Raw genomic sequence first — 14,529 nt, 5'->3', positions numbered from 1 at the left:
TCATAATGAGAATGATTCAGTTCACCTCAATGTTCATAATGAGAATGATTCAGTTCACCTCAATGTTCATAATGAGAATGATTCAGTTCACCTCGGTCTCAGCTTGAGCTCTCTGCAGTCGATACTGAGCGATGAGACGGTCGGCCTGAGACAGAGCCAGAGCTTTGGCCTCCAGCAGGTCCTGCAGGCGGCTCTCCTTCGACTGAAACACAGACAGACAGGCAGCAGGAGATCAGCTGGAAGATCAACAGCAGATCTAAAAGCAGCTGATCGGGTATTTTACTGACGTTTTGTTCAACTTACAGCACACCCAGCCAGCTTCTGCTCGTAAACGTCGATGATCTCAGAAAGAGGCGAGTCCTTCGTCGGTTCCTGCAGCTACAAAAATAAAATCAGAACAAATAAATTATACACTGCAAAAGCACAAAATCTTACCAAGTATTTTTGGAGTAGTTTTCAGAGCAAAAATCTTAGTATGCTTGAAATACGATAAAACTAATTTGAAAGTAACTTTTCACCAAGAAATATCAGCTTGTTTTAAGTAATGAATACATTTCAGCTTCTAATTTAGGAAAACTTTGGTAGAAAATACAAATCAGGACAAATAAAGTGCCTTCATTCATACTCTGAAGTTTTTTCCCCAAAGGTGTCGGATATCAGTCCAGATTTTCATATCGGTGCATCCAGAATCAATTCATTTTGTCCCATTTTTAAAAACAAACTTGAGCTTTAATGTTTTTGACAGCTAGAGATTTGAGATGCACCTGGGATTTGCTCTCCCCTTCACTTTGATGCCTCTAAATAAACTCCAGAGGGTTGGAGGAGAAACCAGAAAACACCTGCAGAGTCAGATGAAACTCCGACAGTCTGCACTACAGAGTTCATCGCTGTATTTGTTAAAACAGGAGAATCAGAACATTTTTCTCCATTTTGTCCCATAAAGTTCCATGCAGGTGAAAGGTCGTTGCTGTGGAAACGGCTCCAGGGTCTTTACCTCCATGCCAGTCTGCAGCTTCTCCACCAGATTGCTCACGCTCTTGTTGCCGCCGGAGGCGTCCGTCATGCTGGTGCTCATCAGGGGAGGCGGGACTTCCTGCACGGCGACGCGCTTCGCTGAGAGCTCCGCCTCCCTCTGGCGGTACGCGTTGTTGGCGGCGATGCTTTCCCCCAGGCTGGCAGGACAAACGGACTCAGTCAGCAGCAGATCCTGCAGCCCTAACGGCCGACAGGAAGCCAAACGGCAGGAAACTATTTCTGTCATTTCTTTTCTAAAAAGTAAAAACTGAGATTTTAATGTTTATAGCCGAACTGTGTGAATAAGTTATTTTCATCATGTTTCCAAGTAGTGACTCACAGTCGCAATAGATCAATTAATTGAATGATAAATTAAATTGAACTCAATCATTTCCTTTTGCCTGATTTATCATTTTTCTCTCTTTCTACTAAAAACCAGATGATAAAACTCTTCAGTCTACTGCTTTGGTCTCAATAAACATTTTTTGAAGGACAACTTTGCTTGGATAAACTTTATAATTTATTTTATTTATTGTTTCTGTTTTGTTTGTGGATATTTAAAATATCTTCCAGTTCCAGTGTCAAACGTTCATTAGCATTAGAAGTTGGAAATGTTCTTGTCTTCACAGATATGACTGATTATTGCATTAACATCAACCGATCGTCCAGTAAAGTTCATTATGGTGACTGGTTCACTCACACCAGTGCTGGGAAGTCTGGGAGGGGCGTGGCCTCCAGCAGCAGGGCGAGTCCGGTCTGCACGCGCTCCCTGCGGTGTGAGGTCAGAGCCAGAGACAGGGGGGTCACCGTCCTCTGGTCCTGCAGGGTTTCAGGAGAGAGGCTGAGCATTTAGACAGGAAGTGGCGAGGCGTGATGGGAGCGGCTGCTCACCTGCAGCATCCTGTAGAAACTCGTCTCCATGTCCTGCACCTGCTGCCTCAGGCGGCTCATCAGCTCCAGGACCTTCAGCAGAGCTTCTGCACACAACTGGCTGGAAGGAAAACCACAAGGTCACGATTTCTGCTCCACTACGGATCAATTTAAATAAAAACATTTACAGCTTTAGTGACTGGAAAACAACATCATTTCATAATGAACATCTTTCCATAATGTTTTATGTTGACTCACCTGAGGTTGTTACTGGAGTCGGGAGGCAGGCAGGTCAGGGGGCTGTTGCTATGGCAACAGGAGAGCAGAGTTTCCACCTGAGAGAGGCAGAGCTGAGCGCTCACCTGAGACGACACCAGAGACCTGGTGGCGTCCTGGCAGCACAGGGGTGGAGGAGTAGGTGAAGGAAACAACCCGGTTTAGTAAACCATTTAGCTTACTAACTAAATGTTTAGTTTGGTAAATCATTTTAAGTTGCAGCTAAATATTTAGCTTTCTTAGTATAAATACTGAGTTTGAAAATGTGGCATTTATAAATGACTGAAGGAATAACAAGATGAAGATGAACCCCATGTTTCTGTCATGACTGTTCATCTGTACACACTTAGTTCCACAGAAAAGGACATTCGTTTTAAAAAATGCAGAATTTTAAGTCTTTAAATCTCCCAGGCAGCATCACAGCGCTGACGGGCCTGTGGGTGAGGATATTGAGCAGCAGGGTGCAGACGTGGGTGATGCGGTGGCAGTGTTTCCTGAGGTGAGCGTCTCCCTTTGCAGGATCGAGGCCCTTCAGGAGCCCCAAGGCCACTGGGAGCAGCATCTCCACGAAGCTCAGCGTGGATTCAGACACGCTCTCCTCTCCCAGCGACTCCTGGATGCACAGAGACGCCCATCAGGACAGAAGAGAACAGGAAGACTCAAAGGTACACACACATAAAAACTAAGAAAATCTTTATTATGCATCAACAACATTCAGATTTCAGGTCATTTACTGAGAAAGACACAGCAGTGGATTAAAATAAGAGCTTCAGGTGTTGGTCACTAAAAGACGCCTATGCAGAGCTTGTCCTCTAGGGGGCAGAGTACCACTTTACAAAAGCTGCTGAACATTTCATTTTTATCCTTTTTGTCCTTAAAATACTCTGAACTTACATCCATACATCATAGTACATAACTAGCAGTAACTAGTTACATTTACTCAATTACATGTACTTGAACAAATAATTTTAGTACTTTTATTGTGAAGGATCAATTTTCTACCTGCTGAATGAAAAACAAACAGATTTTAACCAGAAATCCACCAGACAGACACACACCTGCAGATTCTGTTAGTTTCAGACGTTTTTTTATTGAAAGAAACTGATTTAGGAAAAAAACATTTTTGCCTGAATTTTTTTTGTTACTTATATAAATTATTGTCATTTTGGTTCTAAAATACCAAAATTTCCACTGAACTTTATATTTTGGTCCATCTGATGATGTAATTATAAATATTAAATGATTGATAATTTGATCAGTTACTACTTCTTACCAAATACTTGTTTACTCTTACTTGAGTACTTTTTGGATGGATACTTTTTACTTTTACTTGAGTATACATGAGTTGAAGTGTCTCTTCAGTAAGTGTACTCTGCCCTCTGCTGGGAAAACTGGGAAATGTAATTTAACAGCAGAAACAAATGATCATCATCCTCTGAGTGAAATCAGGTGAATGAGGTCAGGTTACCTCCAGCAGCTCCGTCAGCAGCTGCAGCGTCTGCAGGGAACATTTCTCGGCGCCCTCCACAGGCGAGCTGAGCCACTGCACCAGAGCCAGCCCACACTCGGCTTTCCGGCCCCCGTTCTGCTCGCCCGCCTGCCTGTGGCCGGCAGCTCTGAGTTTGGCGCCGGCCGGCCGGAAGACGACGGCGCAGAGCTGCGAGCGCAGAGCTGCGACGCTGCACATGGACAGGAGGAGCTGCAGCACCTGCAGCGACACACAGAAGGGGCTGCATCATGTTTTCCAGACACATGGAGCCATTTTATAGCACAATCCAGTAAATATTTAAACTTTAGCTATTATAAAAATGCTCTGTGTACCAAATATGATTGAAAAGAAATCTGACTTCCTGATTTAGCGCCTGAATTCAGGCGGAACAAACTTCCAGAAAACTGTAAAACTGCTGAAACACTGAGTTCCTTTTAATCCCACCTGGTTAGAGCTGCTTTTGATTCATAACTGGAATATTGACCAATATGCCTGATGATGTTTTTTTATTAAATGTCATATTTCCTGCTTCTTTCATAACTGATGACTGAATTTATGTTTTTATTATCTAAAGCAGCTGATGCCTTGTTGCTGAAAAAAGTCACAATAAAACAGGATATGCATGATAAAAACCTGAAACATTACATGCATCTACAGCAAAACCTGCAGAACATGAGGAGTGATAAGTGTCACATCTGGACCACAAAGTTCCTTTTCTCCACTTGCTGATATAAATCAACCAACTGTTTTTAGGTGTTAAGCTCTCGTGGGAAACATTATTATCTGCTGCTGCTGCGTAACGACTCACATCAGCCTGAATCAATCCATCTGGAGAAAACAGTCATGTTTGGTCGGGAAAACTTGATGTAAAGGTTTCACTGATTATTTTATAGAAATAATTACCATTGCTTAATATTTCTGTGTAAAGGAGGTAAAGTATGAGGAAATGTTTCAAGATAATATATCTGCATACATATGAATGGTTTAGACCGTCTTTAGATGCATCTATCAGTGGAGCCGAGGAGGCTTGTTGTTTTTTGTAAAGTAATTCACCACAAACTACTTCCTGTTCTGCTGATTCATGTCGATAAGATTAAAGCCATCAGAGCAGAAAAAGCGTCAACACATGCAAAGGCTGCGATAAGAGGCCTAATGAACAAAGTGTCATTCACAGATCTGCCTGATCCAGACGCTGCTGCTGGCGTTCTGACTAAAACCAGGAAGACAGAACCATCAGCCCGGTTCTACAGACCTTCACTGAGAGAGTAAGATCCTGTTGGTAGTTTATATTAAAGATCTGCTGCTGCTGATCAACCTGCCAGACCTCTCAGGTCCAGAACCAAACATGGAGAAGCAGCATTCAGCTTCTATGACCACAAATCTGGAACAAACTTCCAGAAAACTGCAGAACAGCTGAAACTCTGAGTTCCTTTAAATCAGGGGTGTCAAACTCAATTTCACCGAGGGCCACTTCAGCATATTGGCCTCCCTCAACGGGCCACATCGACGGTACAAATCAGGAGTGCCCAGGTCCAGTTCTCCAGACTGCAACTTTTACATGCATCCCTGTTAAAACACCACAGACAAAAGGTTGACTTCCCTCATCAGCAGCAACTCAGTTCTGTGGAGGCTGATAATGAGTCAATGATCCAGGTGTGATGGAGAAGGAACGCATCTAAAGTTGCAGATAGTAGCTCTGGAAAACTAGACTTGGGCAGCCCTAGCATAAATGTATGAAAATACAATGTTAAAAATAGATTAAACACCTCATATTGTTAAATAACGCTTTGGACCGTCTGGTTAGGAAGCGCATTCAAACCTTTTGGTTGAAATGGCGCGTTAAATTCAAGTCTCCATTACAGACTAGATAAAACTAAAGAGAATGTAACGTTGTGTTAATCCATTTGAGGAGCCGGTAATTTATCTTGAGGAAATAAATGACGACGCAGAAGTTAATTAGACTGTAACATGCGCAGTCCGCTGCTCAACCACTGCGGAAGAATTAAAAACCGCTGGAAGTAACTCATCCAGAAGATTTAACAAATGGAGCCTTCTTGGTGCACATTACCCAGGAGAGCGGCGTYCTGGAGGAGCTGCAGACGTAACATCTGAACATCTGTCCGTTTCGGAGAAGCAAAAACACGCAAAACAACAAAAAATCCTGGTCAAAGCGCAAACCGGACCGCGCACAGGGCAAAACACTCAGAGTTCAGTTGATCTGTTTGGATCAGACAGATCCAACTGACTGATGAATTAGCGCAGATTTTTCTGCAGAGGAGGAARTGCGTTCAGACCCCAGCGGGTGAAGTGATGCTAATTTAAGTGAAGTCGCTTAATTTATTTTATTAAAAGTTACTGAGGCCTCAGTCAGAGGTTTTTGTCACTACGGAGAAAAATGTAGATACATTTACCTGCTTAATTTGTGATGGGATCTGGATTCACGGTGAATATCAACTAAACCGCATAAAATGCGGCTAAATAGCCGATGTTAATATGGTTGTAATTTCACGRATAAAAATAGTACATGAACGATTTTTTTTATATTGTCGGTCAAGATAACGAATAACAAAAAAAGTCTAGCGCGACCTGCCGCCCTGACACCAACTCACACACATCTTCATTCACAGTCTTGTAAATCGATGTTTCTTTTCTTGGACATTTTGACGTTAGCTTGTGATGTCTCAGTTTTATTCGCTGGGAAAATCAAYAAGCAGCTTGAGGTGACTCTACTGCTCTCTAGTGGCGAGAAGCCRTAATGTTGGCTGGTAACAATCGGAATGCATTATGGGAGATGTAGTTTGTAGTCAATTCGTGCTGAAAACCTATTTTAAGTCAATCATGGGCCTATAAAACGCTCGGGGGGCCACATAAAATGACATGGCGGGCCACATGTGGCCCGCGGGCCTTGAATTTGACACATGTGCTTTAAATCAAGGCTAAGAACGTGTTTAGAGTTGCTTTTGAAACAAAATAAATGAAACACTAATCAATATATTGATGTGTAAACACAAAATGTAATGCTTCAATAACTGACTGTCTTCTATGAATTTGTACTTTTGCATTTTTCTGATGTAAACTGAAATGAACTGTTGCTGAATTGCAAATAAACTGATTGACTGATTGAGGTTTTCTGGACTCAAAGTGTCTGTGCATCTCACCGTGTCTGCCGAGTCGGCGTCTTTCAGGTGCAGCAGCCCCAGAACCTGAGAAACGCAGGCAGAGAAGTGCTGATACCTGGAAGCAGAGCAGCACAGTCAGACACAGCGGCGCAGTCAGACAGAGCAGCAGGTGAACGTCTGGGCCTGAAGAGATCTACTCCACCTGCTCAGGTAATCGGCTACTTTGGGGCTCTTCAGCAGGTCGATGAGGAGGTCGACGGAGTACTTCCTGGTCAGCGTGCCGCCGCCGTTCACGATGATGTTGAACACCAGCTGGAAAGTCTGATGGATGTTCTTCGCCTCAAAAAGCTGCAGATAAAAAAAGCATAACAAGTTCAAGGTGGAAACAACCAGAAGCTTTTTGTGATGCAGACAGGAAACAAAACAGGAAGCTGAACTAATAATCAGTGTGACAATTTCCATGCATTCAGATGCAACATTTAACCAGAAACGACTTACGGCTGCATCATTTATCATAAACCAAACAGTAAAGGATCCAAAAATCCCCTAAAATGAGTAAAACTGGATTTTATTCACGTTGGAAAATCAGAAAGTTTCTGCTCACCTTCTCGCCAACCTTCTCGTTCAGAGTCAGGCTGGCCAGGATGGACAGCGTGAAGATCACCACCGTCAGGCTGTTGTGAGCCAGGAAGTTGATCAGAGTTCGGTAGAGCTGCCTCACGTTCTCCTGTACAGTTAAAATACACGTTTACACACAGGAGGAACCAAACATCCAAAAACAGCAGGGGGCCAATTCTTCTATGTGGAGTTTCTTCCAGATTTATACATAAATAACTAACTGAAGCTAAATCATCAATGATCTCCTCAAAATGTGTCTTAAATTCCATGAAAAAGTCATTTTTTGGCATAAATAAAACATTTAACATCTTGTTGTGAGCTTGGAGTCTGAGGCAGAGCAGAAAGTTTGAATCTGGTCTCCCATCTAGATATCTTTATTAGAGAGGCACTGATCCACAGCACCGATATCTGAGGTTTAGAATCGGCCGATAAGCAGCTGAATCGACTCGAAATGTTTCTTTTTTTTAAACGCAGACATCTATGTACTGATTTACACATTTATTTGATGACTCTGCAGCAGCACAGAGCATTTAGACACCAATAGCTTCACAAGTTTGGTCAAATATGTAAAAACAACTTTAATTTGTATTTGTTCAGAGTCAGAGCAATTAGGAATAAAACAGCCAATTTAAAATAAATAATAAATAAAATAACTGACAAAAACAAACATGTAAAACTAAAGTTCAACAAACTTTTGTAATGGTTCAGAAAGTGAAACCAGGAATAATAATGTAAAATAAAAACTAAAGCATGATGTCACTCAGAGTATAGAATCAGAGTGAATAGATCTGCCCTCATGGATCAGAAATATCGTCACCAAATTGTTTTCAGAGTCGATACAGATATTAGTATCGGATCAATGCACCTCTAATCTCTATCGTCTTTAGTTCTGATCATCACATCCGGCTAACCCGTTTCGTGAATCCAACATTTTTATTTGGCTTTTGGCAAAAGAAATCTATTAATCTCATTTTATATCCAATTATTAATTAATCTGCTAATCCAAAAAATAATCCCTACACTTCAACCCAGCAGAAACGCCTGAGATTTTTTCACATGTTGGTGTTTCAAGGATTTTCTTTAGCTGCTTTGCTACAAACATTCACTAAAGAAATGTTGCTATTGCATTTTAGGCAATAAAATGTTTATTTGAATTACTTTCTTACATTTTAATGTATGTGTTGGTCTGTCACAATAATTTATCTGTCGAGGTCAATAATTTTCATTTGCACAATTTATTGTTTTCTCTTTCTACCGTAAACTGGATGATAAAGTTTTCAGTCTGCTTGGGCCTCAACTAAACATTTTTTAAAGCACAATTTTGTTTAATTAATTTTATTTGTTGTTTCTGGAGATTTAAAATGTCTTCCAGTGATAAATGTTTGTTAGAATGTAAAGTTTATTAATCCTAAATAAAGTCTTCTTGAATTATTTTGCCTTTATTACCATTATATCAGCTGAAAATGGTCTCAGAATAACAATATCATCGTTTATCATTTATTATTACAACTTCTGGGACAATTTATTGCCCAGAAAAATTAGTTATCGTGACAGGCCTTTCTTTGTGTGTATTTAAGTGAAGTAATATTTTTTTATCAGAGTCCAGAACCACTGCTGGCCCAAATGACTCAAAGCTCCCCAGAATCATCACAGATAAAATATTCTGTGGTCTGAAACAACAGAAGTGGAACTTTCAAGAAGCGAAATCGGGTGTTAATGTTTTAATATGACGTGTGAAGCTCTATGCCAGCGGTTATCACAGCTTGTCTGATATCTTTAGTCCCGAAACCTGAGCGGCGCTGGTAACTCACCATGGACTTGATGTGGCTCTGCACTGACGGATTGTCCCGGCACAGGTTGGCCAGCAGGCCGAGGCACGGCATGACCACGACCTCGTTCTGCGACTGGCTGAGGGGAAACGGTGGAGATGAGATTAGCAGATTATCGCTCATGTTTCATCGGCAGATTACGGCTCTTACATGTTGATCAGGAGAAAATTGATAAGTTCGCGGATGTAGTTTGAGAACTGGAAGGTGCAAGTGTTGTACGTCAGTTTCTGCAGCACCTGGAGACACTGAAAAACAAAATTTAAATCATTAAAATCATCTGCAGTTTGACTGCAGAGCAGACGTGTTAACGTGTTAATTTAAACAAGTGAAACAGGTAAAAGGTAAGTATTGGCCTCTATAATACTGAGCTTCTGCAGAGCTGACTGTGAGTCCATCTTGATTTGCGAAACGAGAATAAACTCTGTTTTTCATCAGGCTTTATGATGAAAAATCATATGTAAAAACCAAAATATGAGTCAAAAATAAAAACAAAAGCAGGTTATTTCCTCGTTAATATGTTAGTACTTTAAGAAGAAGTGTTGTATTTTAAATGTTAGTTTAAAGGTTTCTCCATGTTGCTGCTGTTTGTCTCCACCTGCAGCACCAGAGGGTCCCCAGGTGAGTTGCCATGGTGATGGATGACAGCAGCCAGCGTGCTGGTCAGGTTGAAGCTGCTGTGAAGAACTTCCCGACTGGCGTCATCACTCCCTGAGAGAGGAGAACAAAACGCAGCGATGCAGAAAGAGAGCAGGAATCAGACCCGACCCGACCAGAGTGGCAGAACTCACCCAGCTGGGCCAGCAGGGAGATGATGGCGCTGGTCAGGGCCGGACTGGTGCTTGGGTTTCCTGCCAGCTCCACCAGTCCACTCACACACTCTGTGGGTAAAAACTGACCCGAGGACAGCAGGCCGTCACATTTCAGGCCCGAAAGCTCCTGGAAGCAAAACAGAAATCACAAACTGACAAGTTTTCAAACCACCATGTTGGTTTCATTTCACCAACATGGAGCCAGCAACTAGAAGGAATATAAGATTTTTGTTGCAGCACAAACAGAATCCTGATCTGAAACTGATCTGATCTGTGCAGGGAGCTGAAGATCAGGTCGATTTGAAAACCTTGAGCTCATCACTAAATAGAAAAGAAACAAACAAAAAGCTGCTCAGTAGTTATAAAAATAAGCTAATGCACTGATGAAACACTGAAACTTCCCACATTGATCCTGCATAGAATCAGCAGGACAGAAATATTAAAAACTGCAATAACCTTTAAACTACCATGTTTATTTTTAGCATTCAGTTCATTATAAGTAGAGAAATTTTCAAAAGAATTTGATCCAGAGCAGCAACAATGAAAGACGCGTTTAAATTAAGCTATGATTAATGTAGTTACAGTTCTATCCACGTTTTAATGTTGCAGAGCTCAGGCATTTAGCAAACAAAATCTAATTTATTTATTTCTTGAAAGAAACTGATTTGGAAAAATTCTCTTTTGCCCGATTTAATATTTTGCTGCCTACGTGAATTACTGTCATTTTGGTTCTTAAAATACTTAAATTTCCACATAACTTTATATTTTATGATTATGTCATTTGATTGTGTAATTTTTAAATATCAAATGACTGATAATTATATCCGCTACAGTACTTGGGTAGACTTTTTGCTCTTACTTCAGTAACTTCCTGGATGGATAAAATATGTTGAAGTGAAGCCCAGCGTTTGGGTTCTCCACCTCTGGAGTCAAGAAGCTTCTGACTGTTGCTCTATGATTTACTAACAGCTCAACCTCCAGGCAGCAAAGACGAAAATGTCACAGTAACGTCCAAGATGACACCATCAGTTGCTGGTAGCTCTGCTAATCCACCTCCTTTGCTTTTGCTGCTCCTCTTTAGATCTACTCCAACATGCTGTGACCATGAGCAGAACATTTCCAGAATTATGAAGCTATAAAACGTATTTATTTTCGCTCTACCTTAATAAGAGACGTGTGTGAGTGTGTAGGTATCCGACTCAGAGAAAACCCAAAACAACCGCCTTAGCGCTCACCTCCACCTGCTTCTGCAGCTGCGCAGTGTGCTGAACGGTCCTGCTGTCTCTGTACTGCTGGATGGCCACCAGCAGAGACTTTAAACACGTCGCTATGTCCATCCTGTAGGAGGAAAAACCGCCAGTTAAAACGATTTAGCAACCAAATTCTACTACTCGTTTCAACTAGCGTCCATCTTTGATCCCTCAAGCTGCCAACAATTGTTTGTGGATTGCGCTACATTTTCACAACATAAGACGAAACGAGGAGTATAGTTAAATAATAAATATATTTCAGGTGTTTATGTGTCACAGTAAATCTTTGTTTGCTTGTTTCTGAGTACCTGGGTTGTTTTTTTCTGTCTTCGGGAAACATCAACAGCCTCCCCGGCAGTAACGTCCTCCCGCTTCGGTTTCGAATGGAGAAGGAACGAACCATGTAGGGAGAAAAGGGGGGAGACCGAGCTAACTCATTTTCACATAAAAGTCATATTTTACTTCTATTTATTATCAAAGTCAATTTTGTTCGAACAAAATTATATTTTCCACTGAAATTTGAATTATTATCATGAATAAAAACTGTTTTATCCTTCAAACTAAAGCCCTCTATTTCGCCGAGTCCCTCTCTCTTTTCAGTCGTTCAGAAGGAAGGAAGTACGTCATATGCGGAAGTGCAGCAGCCGCCGACTTTAAAATGACAGAATCAAGTTTGGATGAAGCATAAAACAAAACAAACTAGAACAAAAATCAAATAATTAAAAATGTTATTTATTTGTAAATTAAAATGAACAAAATGACGTAAAAAGTACCGCAATTCAATTATATCACGGCAAGTCGTACAAAAAGTAAAAATATACTGCTGCAATTTATTCAATTATTGTTTTTCAGGCCTGGAAAAAATATTTTGCTTTAGTGTTAATTTTTCATATATGTCATTTTGAAGCCCATTTGTATCATACAGCAAAAGTGTAGCACTACTTCAACAAATCTTTACCTAAGTAAAAGTAAAAGTTGCCATCCAAGAAATTATTCACATAAGAATTAAAAAGTATTTGGTAAAAAGACTACATAGGTACTGAGCTGATCAAAATATCTGATTATTATGACAATGAGACAGACTAAAATATAGCACTATATGTAAATGTTTGTATTTTAGATTAAAATGAAGACATTTATTTTAGAACGGGGTAAAATAATTCCAATGGCAAAATGTAATGTTTACTGTATATTTTTGAAATGACCCAAAGGGCTGTAGCAGATTGAAAATGACATCAGAACAATAAATATTTTTGTGCGAACAGGAGGTCTCACCATAAAGTGAAGGTTTGTCTCTGTATCTGTTGTACTTTTGGTTGAAACATGTTTGTTCTTCATTCAGTGACGGTACCACAAGTTTTAAGATTAGCAACACTTATTTTTACTTCTATAAGGAGAAGTAAAAAGCTTCTTCCTATAGATTTGTTTTCCCAAAAAGTTACTCAATGTAACTATAAAAGTTACTCCCAATTTCTGTTTATTCCTCATTATCTGCCTCATATTTTGAGGAAATTCTTGTAAGGAAGAATAAAACTTTAAGATTTTAATAAAATTAAATGAGAACAAAGACTGATCAGACAAATTAAATGCTTAATTCAATTTAAAACAAATAAAACAAAATATGACCAAACATGTTAATATTCTGTAATTTTAGATTTTAAATAAATATTTTCATTATTTATTTTACTGTGATTAAGTTTCTAAATCCACATGATAGCACAACATCATTATGTTAAAGAAGGTTATTTTTTTCAAAGATCTATTTATTGTGCTTTACATTTCAAAATGGACACACAAACATGTAACTTAAATTTAATTATAGCCTGTAACCCTAACCCTACCCCAAGAAAGTTATTTTTATTATTTTAGATAAAATAAAATATATCTAAAAAAATACATTAAATGAACTTATAGCAAAGGTGCACTTTGGTAAATTATATATATTTAATTGATTAACCATAACTGGCCCAGAAAAAAAATAGTAAAAATTAAATAAATAATTTCATCAGAATGAGTTGGTGTTGGTTCTGAACAGTTGTGTCTATAATATAATGGTAATCGCCTCGTTTGTGAAAAGAGTATGTTGTTTAATTTGACCTAAAACAGTAAATATCTCGGGTTTAAAAACGATAAGAATGAATAAACTCCCCGCCAGTGGGCCTCTGTGATTCAGCTCTGCTGCTGATTCTTCTGAACACGTCAAACTGAGAAAACTGTGGTTAAACCAGAGCTACAGTTTGACAGCCTCTCTCGTTTTATTTGTTTGAGTTCCCACCTCCCCTTGTTGTATTAGAAATAAAATATTAAACATTTTTAAACGTGCAGCCTGAAAGTAATCTAAACAGTAAAACTGACAGCTCAGTTTTCAGACGGTTCGATTTTAGAGAAGATCTATGAAAAACAACAAAAGGGGCTTGAAAGCAGCGTCACTAAGAGTTGTGAAAACAGGCAGGATGTGTGGTTATGTTTTTGTCCATACAGCCACTCATATTTCAGCCTCTTCTCATGCACTTTGATGCATGATCGTAACGAGGTTTTTAACATGCAAAGCATAAGGAAGCCACATGAGATCCTATTGTTCAGGTTTTCTGCCCTCAAGGTGCAAAAGTCGCATGTGCACAGCGCCTTTAAACTGAAGCACAAGCTTCACATGCTAATAAACGAGGAGAGCATCACTTCAGCTGACCAGTAGATGGTAGAGTGAGGAATGTGATTCACACCTTCAGCGCCACCCAGACCCAAAAGGCTTTTTTAAACCTTCAGAAAGTACAGATAGTGTAGAGGGCTGAACAGTTAAAAATACAGCTGAAGGGTTGAAGTAAAAGGAGGTCAGGGTGTGTGTGACAGAAGAGAACATCTTGGTTTGTCATTTCCGTTATTGTTTGGCAGGTTCTTGGTAAGATTGTGCATCATGAACAGATCACCTACTAACTCATTTTTATATTTAAACATTTTAAAACAACATAAAAAGTCATTTCTTTAAATTATTTATGTTAGGTATTTTCTGAAACCTACATGGAAAAAGAGAACCACAGACAACGTATATGAGTTTTTAGCCAAACTTCTGCAGAAGGAGAAAGCACAATGAACTGCTCCTCCAAGCCGCTCACCGTGTGTTCTGCCAATCTTTGGATACAGCTCGTCTTTTATTATCAAACTTCAAAGAGGGAGGATAGGCAAGATAAGACAGCAGAGGAAACAGCAAAGGTCGTAAAACAATTTAACATCTGACCCATGATCTGAGCCCGGTTCAAA

The 14,529-nt window shown here is 39.8% G+C and overlaps 1 protein-coding gene across 1 annotated transcript in view; it reads right to left on the bottom strand.

Annotated features, from left to right (window-relative positions):
- Positions 1–11,787, bottom strand: part of cip2a (cellular inhibitor of PP2A) — a 16,124-nt gene extending 4,337 nt beyond the window's left edge. The window contains exons 1-17 of the mRNA XM_008396870.2: positions 11,583–11,787; positions 11,260–11,362; positions 10,004–10,151; positions 9,811–9,923; positions 9,366–9,460; positions 9,198–9,294; positions 7,373–7,495; positions 6,971–7,116; positions 6,808–6,883; positions 3,629–3,868; positions 2,611–2,773; positions 2,143–2,290; positions 1,906–2,005; positions 1,715–1,833; positions 995–1,172; positions 304–378; positions 92–202 (exon numbers count right to left, since the gene is read on the bottom strand). Of these exons, the coding sequence (XP_008395092.1) occupies positions 92–202; positions 304–378; positions 995–1,172; positions 1,715–1,833; positions 1,906–2,005; positions 2,143–2,290; positions 2,611–2,773; positions 3,629–3,868; positions 6,808–6,883; positions 6,971–7,116; positions 7,373–7,495; positions 9,198–9,294; positions 9,366–9,460; positions 9,811–9,923; positions 10,004–10,151; positions 11,260–11,362; positions 11,583–11,677 (2,130 nt within the window). The 5' untranslated portion in view covers positions 11,678–11,787. The remainder of the gene's footprint in view (positions 1–91; positions 203–303; positions 379–994; positions 1,173–1,714; positions 1,834–1,905; positions 2,006–2,142; positions 2,291–2,610; positions 2,774–3,628; positions 3,869–6,807; positions 6,884–6,970; positions 7,117–7,372; positions 7,496–9,197; positions 9,295–9,365; positions 9,461–9,810; positions 9,924–10,003; positions 10,152–11,259; positions 11,363–11,582) is intronic.
- Positions 11,788–14,529: the final 2,742 nt, after the last annotated feature.

The sequence above is a fragment of the Poecilia reticulata genome, linkage group LG20 (genome assembly GCF_000633615.1).
Source record: "Poecilia reticulata strain Guanapo linkage group LG20, Guppy_female_1.0+MT, whole genome shotgun sequence".
In the NCBI taxonomy this organism is placed as follows: domain Eukaryota; kingdom Metazoa; phylum Chordata; class Actinopteri; order Cyprinodontiformes; family Poeciliidae; genus Poecilia; species Poecilia reticulata.
This window is presented reverse-complemented; position numbering and strand designations above follow the sequence as displayed.